The sequence below is a fragment of the Bos javanicus genome, chromosome 1, assembly GCF_032452875.1.
Source record: "Bos javanicus breed banteng chromosome 1, ARS-OSU_banteng_1.0, whole genome shotgun sequence".
In the NCBI taxonomy this organism is placed as follows: Eukaryota; Metazoa; Chordata; class Mammalia; order Artiodactyla; family Bovidae; genus Bos; species Bos javanicus.
In genome coordinates, this window is record NC_083868.1 from 133,159,721 (window position 1) to 133,172,384 (window position 12,664).

The 12,664-nt window shown below is 38.3% G+C and overlaps 1 protein-coding gene across 3 annotated transcripts in view; it reads right to left on the minus strand.

Moving 5' to 3' along the window:
* PPP2R3A (protein phosphatase 2 regulatory subunit B''alpha) overlaps window positions 1-12,664 on the minus strand; it is a 233,025-nt gene that overhangs the window by 159,925 nt on the left and 60,436 nt on the right. For 2 of the 3 annotated variants that reach the window (XM_061420903.1, XM_061420895.1), the window contains exon 3: window positions 9,545-12,004. The exons of the other annotated variant lie outside the window; for it this stretch is intronic. In XM_061420903.1, coding sequence (XP_061276887.1) covers window positions 9,545-11,536 — 1,992 coding nt within the window. In that variant the 5' untranslated portion in view covers window positions 11,537-12,004. The remainder of the gene's footprint in view (window positions 1-9,544; window positions 12,005-12,664) is intronic. 3 annotated transcript variants of the gene reach the window in all.

The following is a 12,664-nucleotide window of genomic DNA, read 5'->3' on the forward strand; positions in this document are numbered from 1 at the left end:
AGGAGAAAAGGAAAGATATACCTATTTGAATGCAGAGTTCCAAAGAATATCAAGGAGAGATACGAAAGCCTTCCTCAGTGACCAATGCAAAGAAATAGAGGAAAACAACAGAATGGGGAAGATTACAGATCTCTTCAAGAAAATTAGAGATACCAAGGGGACATTTCAGGCAAAGATGGACACAATAAAGGACAGAAATGGTACTGACCTAACAGAAGCAGAAGATATTAAGAAGAGGTGGCAAGAATACATAGAAGAACTATACAAAAAAGATCTTCATGACCCAGATAACCACAATGGTGTCATCACTCACGTACAGCCAGACATGCTGGAATGTGAAGCCAAGTGGGCCTTAGAAAGCATCACTACGAACAAAGCTAGTGGAGGTGATGGAATTCCAGTTGAGCTATTTCAAATCCTGAAAGATAATGCTGTGAAAGTGCTGCACTCAATATGCCAGCAAATTTGGAAAGCTCAGCAGTGGCCACTGGACTGGAAAAGGTCAGTTTTCATTCCAATCCCAAAGAAAGGCAATGCCAAAGAATGTTCAAACTGCCACACAATTGCACACTCATCTCACATGCTAGCAAAGTAATGCTCAAAATTCTCCAAACCAGGTTTCAATAGTATGTGAACTGTGAACTTACAGATATTCAAGCTGGATTTAGAAAAAGCAGAGGAACCAGAGATCAAATTGCCAACATCCACTGGGTCATCAAAAAAGCAAGAGAGTTCTAGTAAAACATCTACTTCTGCTTTATTTACTAAGCCAAAGCCTTTGACTGTGTGGATCACAACCAACTGTGGAAAATTCTTCAACAGATGGGAATACCAGACAACCTGACCTGCCTCCTGAGAAATCTGTATGCAGGTCAAGAAGCAACAGTTAGAACTGAACATGCAACAACAGACTGGTTCCCAATTGGGAAAGGAGTATGTCATGGCTGTATATTGTCACCCTGCTTATTTAACTTATATGCAGAGTACATCATGCAAAATGGTGGGCTGGATGAAGCACAAGCTGGAATCAAGATTGCTGGGAGAAATATCAACAACTTCAGATACACACCGATGACACCACCCTTATGGCCAAAAGTGAAGAAAAACTAAAGAGCCTCTTGATGAAAGTGAAAGAGAAGAGTGAAAAATTTGGCTTAAAACTCACCATTCAGAAAACTAAGATTATGGCATCCAGTCCCATCACTTCATGGCAAATAGATGGGGAAACAATGAAAACAATGAGAGATTTTATTTTTGGGGGTTCCAAAATCACTGTAGATGGTGACTACAGCCATGAAATTAAAAGACTCTTGCTCCTGGGAAGAAAAGCTATGACCAACCTAGACAGTATAATAAAAACCAGAGACATTACTTTGCTGACGAAGGTCCGTCTAGGCAAAGCGATGGTTTTATCAGTAGTCATGTATGAATGTTAGAGTTCGACTATAAAGAAAGTTGAGTGCCGAAGAACTGATTTGAACCGTGGTGTTGGAGAAGACTCTTGAGAGTCCCTGGAACTGCTAGGAGATCTAACCAGTCCATCCTAAAGGAAATTAGTCCTGAATATTCATTGGAAGGACTGATGCTGAAGCTGAAACTCCAATATTTTGGCCACCTGATGTGAAGAACTGACTCATTTGAAAAGACCCTGATGCTGGGAAAGATTGAAGGTGGGAGAAGAAGGGTCAAAAGAGGATGAGATGGTTGGATGGCATCACAGACTCGATGGACATGAGTTTGTCCATGAGAAAGTAAGCTCTGGGAGTTGGTGATGGACAGGAATGCATGGCGTGCTGTAGTTCATGGGGTCGCAAAGAGACACAACTGAGCAACTGAACTGAACTGGAGAAGATTAAGGTACATTTTTACATCTTAGAACAGAATGGAAATGGTCCAAGCCAATGAGATAAATAAACCTCTAACCTTAGTACCATTAACACTATAACAACACTAACATTTAGGACTTTAAGTAAATTCACTGAATAAGACAAGGGTATGCATATCCAAATGCTATTTTCTCCAGAGAAACTTCCCTGAATTTCACAAGCTGGGATCTCTCTCTCTCCATCCTCTGAACTCCTGTAGCATGTCATCTCTCTCTCATGGAATCCATTCTTTTCACTCTGTATCACAGTAAATAGCTCATCTCTTCTACTAGACTGTGGGCTCCAAAAAGGCTTATGATGTCTGATTCATCTTAATCCCCAATTGTGTGCTCTACACAGTACATGCGTAAGCTATTTAGAAATTATCCTTTTTAAATCATTTTGGCAACCTCCATTTTACATAATAATGTATTAACTATGCTGAAATAAACTTCCAGGCTCATGATGGAGCCGTTCCTGCCCAGAGCTCCTGCCAAATTACCAAACCAAAATCTGGATAACTTATATGTCCCTGTATATGGTCCACTTGACCAAAAATGTAGTATATTCAGTCAGCTAATCCCCAAGTGCCAAGCGAATTCTGGGCCTTCTCACCCCAAACAAGCTTGACTATGGGGCGCCAGCCATTCATATACTTTCTTCAATAATTTTTTAACAATCATAAAAGTGATCTTTATCCCATTTTTGAAATAGGTCCTGCTAAAGTTCACATCTGGCAATACTTTGACAACAGTTTTACTCTTAATAGTTTTTTTAGAAAATTAGAGTTTTAATTTGAACTTTCTAATAATTAGACACCTTTCCCTCTCAGTTAGTGGAGAAAGCAATGGCAACCCACTCCAGTACTCCTGCCTGGAAAATCCCATGGATGGAGGAGCCTGGTAGGCTGCAGTCCATGGGGTTGCACAGAGTCAGACACGACTGAAGCGACTCAGCAGCAGCAGCAGCCCCCTCAGTTAGTGAAATCTGTAAGGTTTCACTAGACTTAAGCATTACAGTATAGCTTAAAAAAATCTTCCTTTTTGTTTACCTTAACATTTTCCTCTTTCATTGACAAGTCCTTCCTGCCTGCCCTCCACTCTTTCAATGGAGACAAGCAATAATGGAAACTTTCCCCAGGCTTTGTTTTCACTAAATTAAGTAAAAGTAAATAATTTTCAGGGGAGGCTAGGGTTTATTATTTTAACGTGTGAATAATAGCTAACAGGTTATTGTCCCATAAAGCTAAAAACAGACCAAAAATGACTGTAATATCATCTGTTAAAGGTAATAAAATGTAGAATTGAAACATCACTTATTACGTGAACTTCCAAAGCAGTATATTTTCCTAAGTGTTTTTTAAAAAATTTTATGTCCATGTCACACTCATGGACATGTATGTAATTCACTCATTTGTTATTACGAAACCCTCTGAAACCTCAGCCACATCCTCTTTCTCTCCTCCACAAGCTGTTCCTATTTTTTTTTTTAAACTGAAGTATAGTTGATTTACAATATTGTATTAGTTTTAGGAGTACATTATAGTGGTTTGATATTTTTATAGATTTTACTCCATTCAATTATTATAAAATATTGACTGCATTCCCTATGCTGTACAATATATTTTGTAGTTTATTTTCCATCTAGTAGTTTGTATCGCTTAATGCCCTTCCCTATCCTGCCCTATGTCCCACCCCTCAACCTACTAGTAACCACTAGTTTGTCTGCTATATCTGTGAGTCTGTTTCTGTTTTGTTATATTCATTTGCTTTAACTTTTAAGATTCTCTATATAAGTGAAAACATACCATTCTCTTTGTTCAACTCATTTCAGGCCTATGTGAGTAACGTCCGTTATTCCAGGACCTACAGGGTTGTTTCCTGTCACCTGTTGACCAATTATATAGAACTTGACACAGCGAGAGAGTTCATGAGCAAAGGAAGGAAAAAAGAGCAGAGAATAAGACATGGGATGAAAAGGAATCTGTTCTAAGTAGAAAAGTCAGAGATCGGGAAATGACTGGAGAGGAAAAGGGAGAAAGCTATGTAGATAAGAACCCATGATGAAGAATTCTGAAACTCTGGGCTTACTTATTTTTCTACTTCTATTTGACTATCTGATTGCCACATTGGTAGTTTTTGCTACTGATGTCTTTGAAAAAATATCACACTGAACCTTATCAAAAATCTGTTTTGCTGATCTACACAAAATAATATCTAGACCAGGAAATTAGCTAACTTTTTTCTATAAATGGCCAAACAGTAAGTATATTAGGCTTTAAGGTCTCTGTTACAACTACTCAACTTAGTAGACAGGGCACAAGAGCAGTCACAGTTCATATGGAAATGAAGGACTGTAGCTGTGCTACAATAAAACGATTTACAAACACAGGTGGCCGATCAGATTTGGCCCACGGACCACAGGATTCTGACCCCTCATTTATTTAAGCTGTTTAAAGCTGATTTGTGTCTTTATTTTTAATTGGAGGATAATTGCTTTACAGTGTTGTGTTGGTTTCTGCCATACAGCAGTGTGAATCAGCCATAAATACACATGTATACCCTCCCTCTTGAAACTGCCTCCCACCACCCCCCCCAGGTAGTCACACGGCACCAGGGCTGAGCGCCTTATGCTACATAGCAACTTCCCACTAGTTATCTATTTTACATATGGTAACATACATGTTTCAATGCTACTGTCTGAATTCATCCCCCCCTCTCCTTATCCCACTTTGCCTATAAGCCTGTTCTCCATGTCTTCATCTCTACTCCTGCCCTGCAAATAGGTTCATCAGTACCATTTTTCTAGATTCCATATATACGTACTGCTGCTGCTGCTGCTTAGTCGCTTCAGTCATGCCCGACTCTGTGCGACACCATAGACAGCAGCCCACCAGGCTCCCCCGTCCCTGGGATTCTCCAGGCAAGAACACTGGAGTGGGTTGCCATTTCCTTCTCCAATGCATGAAAGTGAAAAGTGAAAGTGAAGTCGCTCAGTCGTGTCTGACTCTTAGCGACCCCATGGACTACAGCCTACCAGGCTCCTCTGTCCATGGGATTTTCCAGGCAAGAGTACTGGAGTGGGGTGCCATTGCCTTCTCTGACATATATGTGCTAATATATGATATTTGCTTTTCTCTTTCTGATTTACTTCACTCTGTATAATAGGCTATAGGTTCATCCACCTCAGTTCAGCTGACTCAAATCCATTCCTTTTTATGGTTGAGTAATATTCCATTGTATATAGGTACCACAACTTCTTTATCTGTTCATCTCACCCCTGATTTAGACCGATATCCTCTGTACCAATGTCTCAACATCCTTCTAGTATTTTTTATTTGATTCCCTCTCCAAATACAGATTTGAAATGTATTTCTGGAAAACAGATACTGTTCCTCTTGAGAAATTATTCTGAAATACATATTAAAATATTAATGATATATAATATTGTCAAGTAGATCTTTTCAGTGAAAATCATCAATGTCAAATAAAAGCAATTCCTATATGTCCCTTACATAAGTCTTTTAATTGAAATGTTTTGAACAACTGGAAAAATTTTGACTGTTCAAAATGTTAAAAAATAAAAGCCTTAATTTAAAATTTATTATTCTTTAAAAAATTATTCTGAAAAAACTATACTGTGGGAGTCCTGTGCTTTAAAATCTTCGTTAGCTAGCCACTCCCTTAGAATGATCTCTTTTTTTTAAAAAAAATTGAAGTATAGTTGCTGCATAATATGTTACAGGTATATGATACAGTGATCCACAATTTTTAAAGGTTTAGCTCCATCACGACTTCACTTTCACTTTTCACTTTCATGGATTGGAGATGGAAATGGCAACCCACTCCAGTATTCTTGCCTGGAGAATCCCAGGGATGGGAGAGCCTGGTGGGCTGCTGTCTATGGGGTCGCACAGAGTCGGACACGACTGAAGAGACTTAGCAGCAGCAGCATAGTTATTATAAACTACTGGCTGTATTCCCTGTGTTGCGTAATATGTCCGTGTAGCTTACTTTATACCTAGTAGTTTATACCTCTTACTCCCTAAGCCTATATTGGACCCCACCCACTCCCCTGTGCCCACTGACAACCACTAGTTTGTTCTCTGTATCTGTGAGTCTGCTGCTTTTTTGTGAAAGAAACACTTTAGCATAGCATACAGGGTCATTTGTAAGTTGGCCCCAACCTAACTCTCTGATTTTATTTGCTTTTGAACTGTGGTGTTGGAGAAGACTCTTGAGAGTCCCTCGGACTGCAAGGAGATCCACCCAGTCCATCCTAAAGGAAATCAGTCCTGAATATTCATTGGAAGGATTGATGCTGAAGCTGAAACTCCAATACTTTGGTCATCTGATGTGAAGGACTGACTCATTGGAAAAGACCCTGATGCTGGGAAAGATTGAAGGCGGGAGGAGAAGGGGACAACAGAGGATGAGATGGTTGGAAGACATCACTGACTTGATGGACATGAGCTTGAGTAAGCTCTGGGAGTTGCAGGGATGGACAGGGAAGCGTGGTGTGCTTCAGTCCATGGGGTTGCAAAGAGTCAGACACTACTGAGCGACTGAACTGAACTGAACTGAACTTTCTGTTCATTCTCTGTATACAAGAATAAAAACATGACCAGGAGATAAAAACACTGATATTTCAGGAAATGGTTACTTCTGGAAGAGGAGAGAATACTGGGGAGGGGAACCCTTGGGATTTCAACTATATCTGAGGTGACTTTTTTAAAAACGGTGATATTAATGAAAATATTAAATAAAGATCTGAAGCAAAGCTACAGCAAAGCATTAAGATTTGATAAAGCAAAGTGGTGAGTAATAAAAAAGCTTTTTCTGTCATTCACAATACTTTTGTCTTTGTTTAAGACAAACTACAATTTGGCCCACTGCCCATTTTTTAAGACTTAGAGCTAAGAATGGTTTTACATTATTGAAAAGCTGTTTAAAAAAGAAAAAACAAAAACAAGACTATATGACAGAAACTTGTGACCTGCAAAGACTATAGTATTAACTATTTGGCCCTGTATAGAAAACATTTGCCAACTTCTGATTTTAAATATTTCGTAAAAAGAAAAGATTAAAAAAAAGAAGAGGTAAGGAGGCAACTGAGTCAAGGAAGGATGGGTTTGTTTTCTTACCTTAAGTATCTTCCTGACACATTTTATATTGCTTGTTTCTTTAAATTAGCTTTTCATGAATTATTTTTTCAACTTTTATAAAGAAGAAGTCTCATCAAAGTAATAAGAATTCTAACTATGTATGGCAGTAGATAGTAACAAGACTTAACTAGGATTATATCCATGTATATAAATACCAGGTTATTGTACACCTGCAACTAATATGTCAATTATACCTCAATTAAAAAAAAATGATGTACCTCTGTGGGAAAAAAGAAATCTCATCAAATTTATTCTATGAGGTTGGAACTCATAGAAAATGAGTTCTATGAGGAACTCATTTAAAAGACCTATGGGAGAATCCTTTAATATGATTTTGATTTCAGTCAGTCCATACTTTGTCAAAAAACTGGGGAGCTCACTTAGAGCCCAGAGTGCCATTTTTATGTAGCTGTACTTGCACTGGTGACCCACTTATGAGCTGTCAGCCGGGCACACAGGAGAGATGCTGCATGGGATCTATTCTTGGCTTCAGGTTCACATTTTCTGCTTTCTGCAGTCTACCTCTTCTAGAAGAATTTGTTTCCCTCTGCTCCCCACCACAGATGATAATGGGGCAAGAGGGCTAAACAAATTTCAAAACACTGTATTACAGTAAGAGTTTCTGGCCATAGTAGTTGTGAAACATTGGAATATGTCATTAGAGAAGGTAGACTTTTTTTTTTAATGGGGAAAACAATACATTTAAATATTTTGGTACACCGCAGATCACAAGAACTGTTAGATCTTATGTTATTATCATTTTGGTTACTATACAGGTATTTTCTTTATAAAATAGTAAGCACATCAGTCTTGCCTATGTACATGAAAGGATTTTTTAAAATTTTTCTAATTAATTGACATAGTTTCTCCCCTTCAGCATTGACCCATGTTAACAAAAGAGTATTACCAACTGTGAATCAAGGAATGAAGAGACTCAAGAGAGATTTCACAGTAACGCTCAGTGGACAACTGAGGATCTTTTAGACCTAAATTATTTAATACTTTAAATATATACTATTTTAAACTTTAGCATCACTGGTAACTAAAAATGTGTTCAGGAGAACAACAGCCACAAAAAAATATGAGGTAAAAATTATTCATCTGATCATAATATGCATTTTTTCCTGTTCTAATGAAAATATTAATGTGAAAATAATAACTTGTTTTTTAACTGGGCCATATATATGCCGTCTCTAATATCCATTTGTCTTTTTAAAATTTATTATATTAAAGATATACAAAATGGCATGACAAAATAATGGTGATTCATTACCAGATTAAATATTACTGAGACCCTGTGTATTCTTCCTCAGTTCTCTCTCTCTTCCTTCTTCCATGGATTAATCACTGTTCTGAACACTGTACCTGATGTATCCATGTATTTATTCACACTTTTTATACAATACAAATACCCCAAACAATTCCTGTCATTATTTTACAACTAGTTTTGTTGAGTTTGCTTCATGTCTGAATTCATACATGTTGACACATATAGTGTATTCACATGGTAGAGACAGAGCTCACCAAATATTCTATGTGCTCCCATATGATTCTTAGACTTCAGGTTGGAATCACTGGGCTGTGAGCAGACGGGAATTATGTCAAGAGTGGGGCAAGGTGGCTAAAAGCTCCATTTCTTTCTTAGCCTTCTTCAGTGAACTCCTAAGCCACATCTTCCAGATGGGGCAATGGGGCAGCTGTAGGAACATGGAACATCCATCAGTCTGGGTCCCTGCGCGAGGTGGAGCAGAGCCTCTTACCAACTGTGTTGGACATGTAAAACGAAAAAGAATAATCCTATTGGGCTAAGACACATATACATACCTACAAATGGGCAGATAACTTCCTCTCTGGTATTATTCAAAAGCAATGCTATCAGTAGCAGGGTAAATTCAAAGCTTTCTGAAAATACTTCTACCTTGGAACTCTAGACTGGCATCCATTCTCACTTGCATGACGAAGGATATTTCATATACTCTAATCTTTACCTTCTTTGAAGATCTGCTGCACTAACAAAACTTTCAGAGATGTGCTTATATGTTCACATACTTTTTCTGGTATGTTAGTTTTGTTTCCCCAATTAGATTTTAAGTTCTACACAGGCTTGTAGTCCACAAAGGCATGCAGTGAAGAGTGGCTTACTGGTTGAGGATGGTGAAACTAATATTAAATAACTCTTTGTGTAAGGCACCTTGCTTGTGCTTCACCTGACTTATCTTGATCATTATTACTCCCATTACAGATGAGGATATTAAGACCAAGTAAGTTTCCTTTGGTCACAGAGCTAGGAAGAAGATAAAGGGTGTCAGGAAGGAAACTGAAAGCAATCTGCTTAACTCGATAAAGACTTTGCTTTTTAGCTTTTTCCACTGAACTCAGTGAGACCATGCCTACTGTAGGGTAGGAGCTTTAGTGGAACATAAAACGACTGACAAAATTTTTTTGTTTCTAAATTTTGCAAACATTAGTACATTTCTTTGGAGACTTCTTGGGACTGAAGATTGTTAGGTCTTACCTTGATCACCTCTGGGGTCTGCTGAATCAAAACCACTGAGGTAGTATCTTTGACTTTATCACCAACAGGACTTCTGCAGACTGATAAATTGGCCTGGGAGGAAGTTGTCAAGGTTTCTTGTAGAATCTGCATCATCTCTTTTTCTTGTGATAGGCTCCCTCTGCCTGATTTGCATTCAACCAATTCTTGAGCAAAATCTTCAATGCTTTCTAGAATCCGCAGTAAGAGGGCTCGATCCTCTTCCTCTATTTTGTGTCCATTGGTTTCAATAATCCTTGTTAGACAGGAAGGTGACACTTTTTCCGTGGGTGAGGAGACTTTAGATTTAGGCTCAAGATCTGGGAGCTGATCAATCAACTGACTCTGACTATTTAGAGAGTTAGAGCTTTTACCTTTAGCAAGTGGCTCTCTTAGAGAGGTCTCCATCTTTTGTGAGAAAGATTCCAAGTCCATTAACAATTTATCTATCTCTTCCTGACTGTTAGAATTCATAAAATCTCTGTGGTTTTCCTCTTCAACTTTAGGAACTTTAGATTTAAGATCTTCCTCAGGTAGACTAACAACTGATTTCTCAAATATCTTACCAATTTCATTTTGCATTGAGGCAGGACATTTTTTAAGATGAGTACCATGGTCTGATAATTCTGCTCTATCTTCATTTACCTTTATCAACTCCTGAGAGGGTCCATTTTCTGTCTTCTGTTCATGATATAATGCTTTCTTTCCATCTGACTCTTCTTCAATATATAGGGTTTCCATGAGATTACCAGAAGAAACATTTTCTAAAGGATTTACAGTTAGTGACTGTGATTGAAGCTGGACATCTTTTAGAGTTCTGGGATCACTTATCTCTAAATTATATAAGGAATTTGTAGAGTTATTTGGAATGGGTTTTATAGTGTCTGTTTTTCTAGAACTGTGCTGGTCATCTTGCAGTTCTATAGTTTGAAACTGTCCAGAGTCAAGGGCTGAGAGCTGGACAACATCTTCATACTTGGGGGGCTGTTCAGTGCCAAATACTGGGGAAAAGGGAGTCAGCTGTAAACTAGGCATGTTACTGACCAGTTCTGTTAAATCTATAGCCTCATTATTCCCAGACTGCGTGAACTCAAATGGTAGCTTTTTCAGGTAGGATGCTAACCTGGTCATTACATTCATATAGACAGTTTCAGAGCTAGAAATTGCATCATTACCATTTCCTTCACTGATGCTACTCCCTGTCTTTTTCTTTATACACTGTTTTATGATGTCTGTGCATTTTTTTAAATCCTCAGAGCATTTTAGCAAGATGTCTAAGCACATCTTTATATCTGTACCAGAAGAAAAATTATCTATTTTATGTTTTTCTAAAATCTGAGTAACCAGGTCTTCTTCAGAGAAGTTGTGAAGAAACACTGAAGTCAGGTTTGTATCGAGTGAGTTTCTATGGGATAAAGATTTTTCCTCAACTGAGGAACTCCGGAGTAAACCAAAGGATGGAGAGTTCCCATCATGGTTATAATGGCCACAGAGCAAGTCAAAATCAACTGACCTCCTGTTGAATGAGTCAGATTTAACTTTCCTTCCCTTTTTGTAAGCGGCATGGTTAGAGTTTTTGAGTTTTTCAAGGGAAAATTCTTTTATTTTCCCACTGGCAAAACTGATTGCTTCTCCTGCAATGTCCTTTAAATTACAGGTACTCTGAAATGTAGATCCTTTCCTGACCTTGGGTATGCCCGTGAGGGCTTGATGGGGATAGTCACCTTCAGCTGAGGAAAACCCATTTTCATGGGGTAGAAACAGAGAGTCCAGATCTGTATCTTTGAACTGAGACACAGGGATGTGTAAGAGGTCTGCACAAACACTATGATGTATCACAATGCAGTCAACTCCATGTGTGAAGGTGTGGCAGGTTCCAGTGCAATAATGTATCGCTTGCTCAAAACGCCGGTCTATCACCACACTGCTGTAGTGGTTCACAGTACTAACCACAAGTCTGTAAGTTGCTGCCATAATATCAAATCCACTGAGTGGTAGGATGTAGAATTTTCCAGAACTCGTTTCAAGTAAATTCTCCTAAATGACACTCAGCTAAAAATATATTTGACTGACAATGTTCAGTGGTTTCTTGCAAATATAATGACCTTTCCCGCAAAGGGAAATCATCAAAATTTGAGGTTTGGTAACTGTCAGATACAGTAGCTGTTGCACATGCGTGCTTGTATCAGTCTAATAATTTAATAATTGTGCTTGCTTTCTAGTTTCACTTAGTAATATCATAATACTATAGGATTATTTTTAGGAATAAATTTTAAGAAGAATAAAGAATATTCTCTTTTAGTTCTTCAGCAGTTCTATGATGCAGACATTTATGGTCATAAATGTACTGTCATACATCTCAGTTGGTAGTATAGAAGTACTGTGATAACTGAGTCCTCCAAAGGCTTAAATGATCCATTTTTTTGTGAATGACAGGAAAACCTATAATGAAAAAAGAAAATAATTTAAAGGAAATACAGTCTCTTAATACTGACAGAATCTTTTATTTCCTCTTCTTTTGTATCCCACACGCAGTTAATTATCTTTTTCTTTGCCACATCACTGATGGCTTATTTTTGATTCAAGCCTTTGTTTCATTACACCCTACACTCCTTATTACCTAAAGTAGTATTACCAGCTTTCCTGGGGACTTGGTGATAAAGAATCCGCTTGATAATGCAGGAGATGCAGGTTTGATTCCTGAGTTGGGAAGATCCCCTGGAGGAGGAAATGGCAACCCACACCAGAATTCTTACCTGGAAAATCCCAAGAACAGAGGAGCCTGGTGGGCTACAGTCCATGGGGTCACAAAACAGTCAGATATGACTTAGTAACTTAACTACAGTAACAGTATTACCTCAACTCTGCCTTGTTACAGCTGCCTCTCAGTTGGCATTTCTAATCCCGCCCTCCTTGCTTCCTAACATGACACTGACTAGCTTAGACATAGAGAGCTTTCTCACCTCTTACAGATCAAGAATTCACACTACTGATCCCTAACATGCATCATGGCAGGCCTAGCTTTTTTGACTTATTTTCAACAACTATTCCCATCCACACATAACCTTATTTTCTGTTACTGTCTTGCATCAACAGGACAGG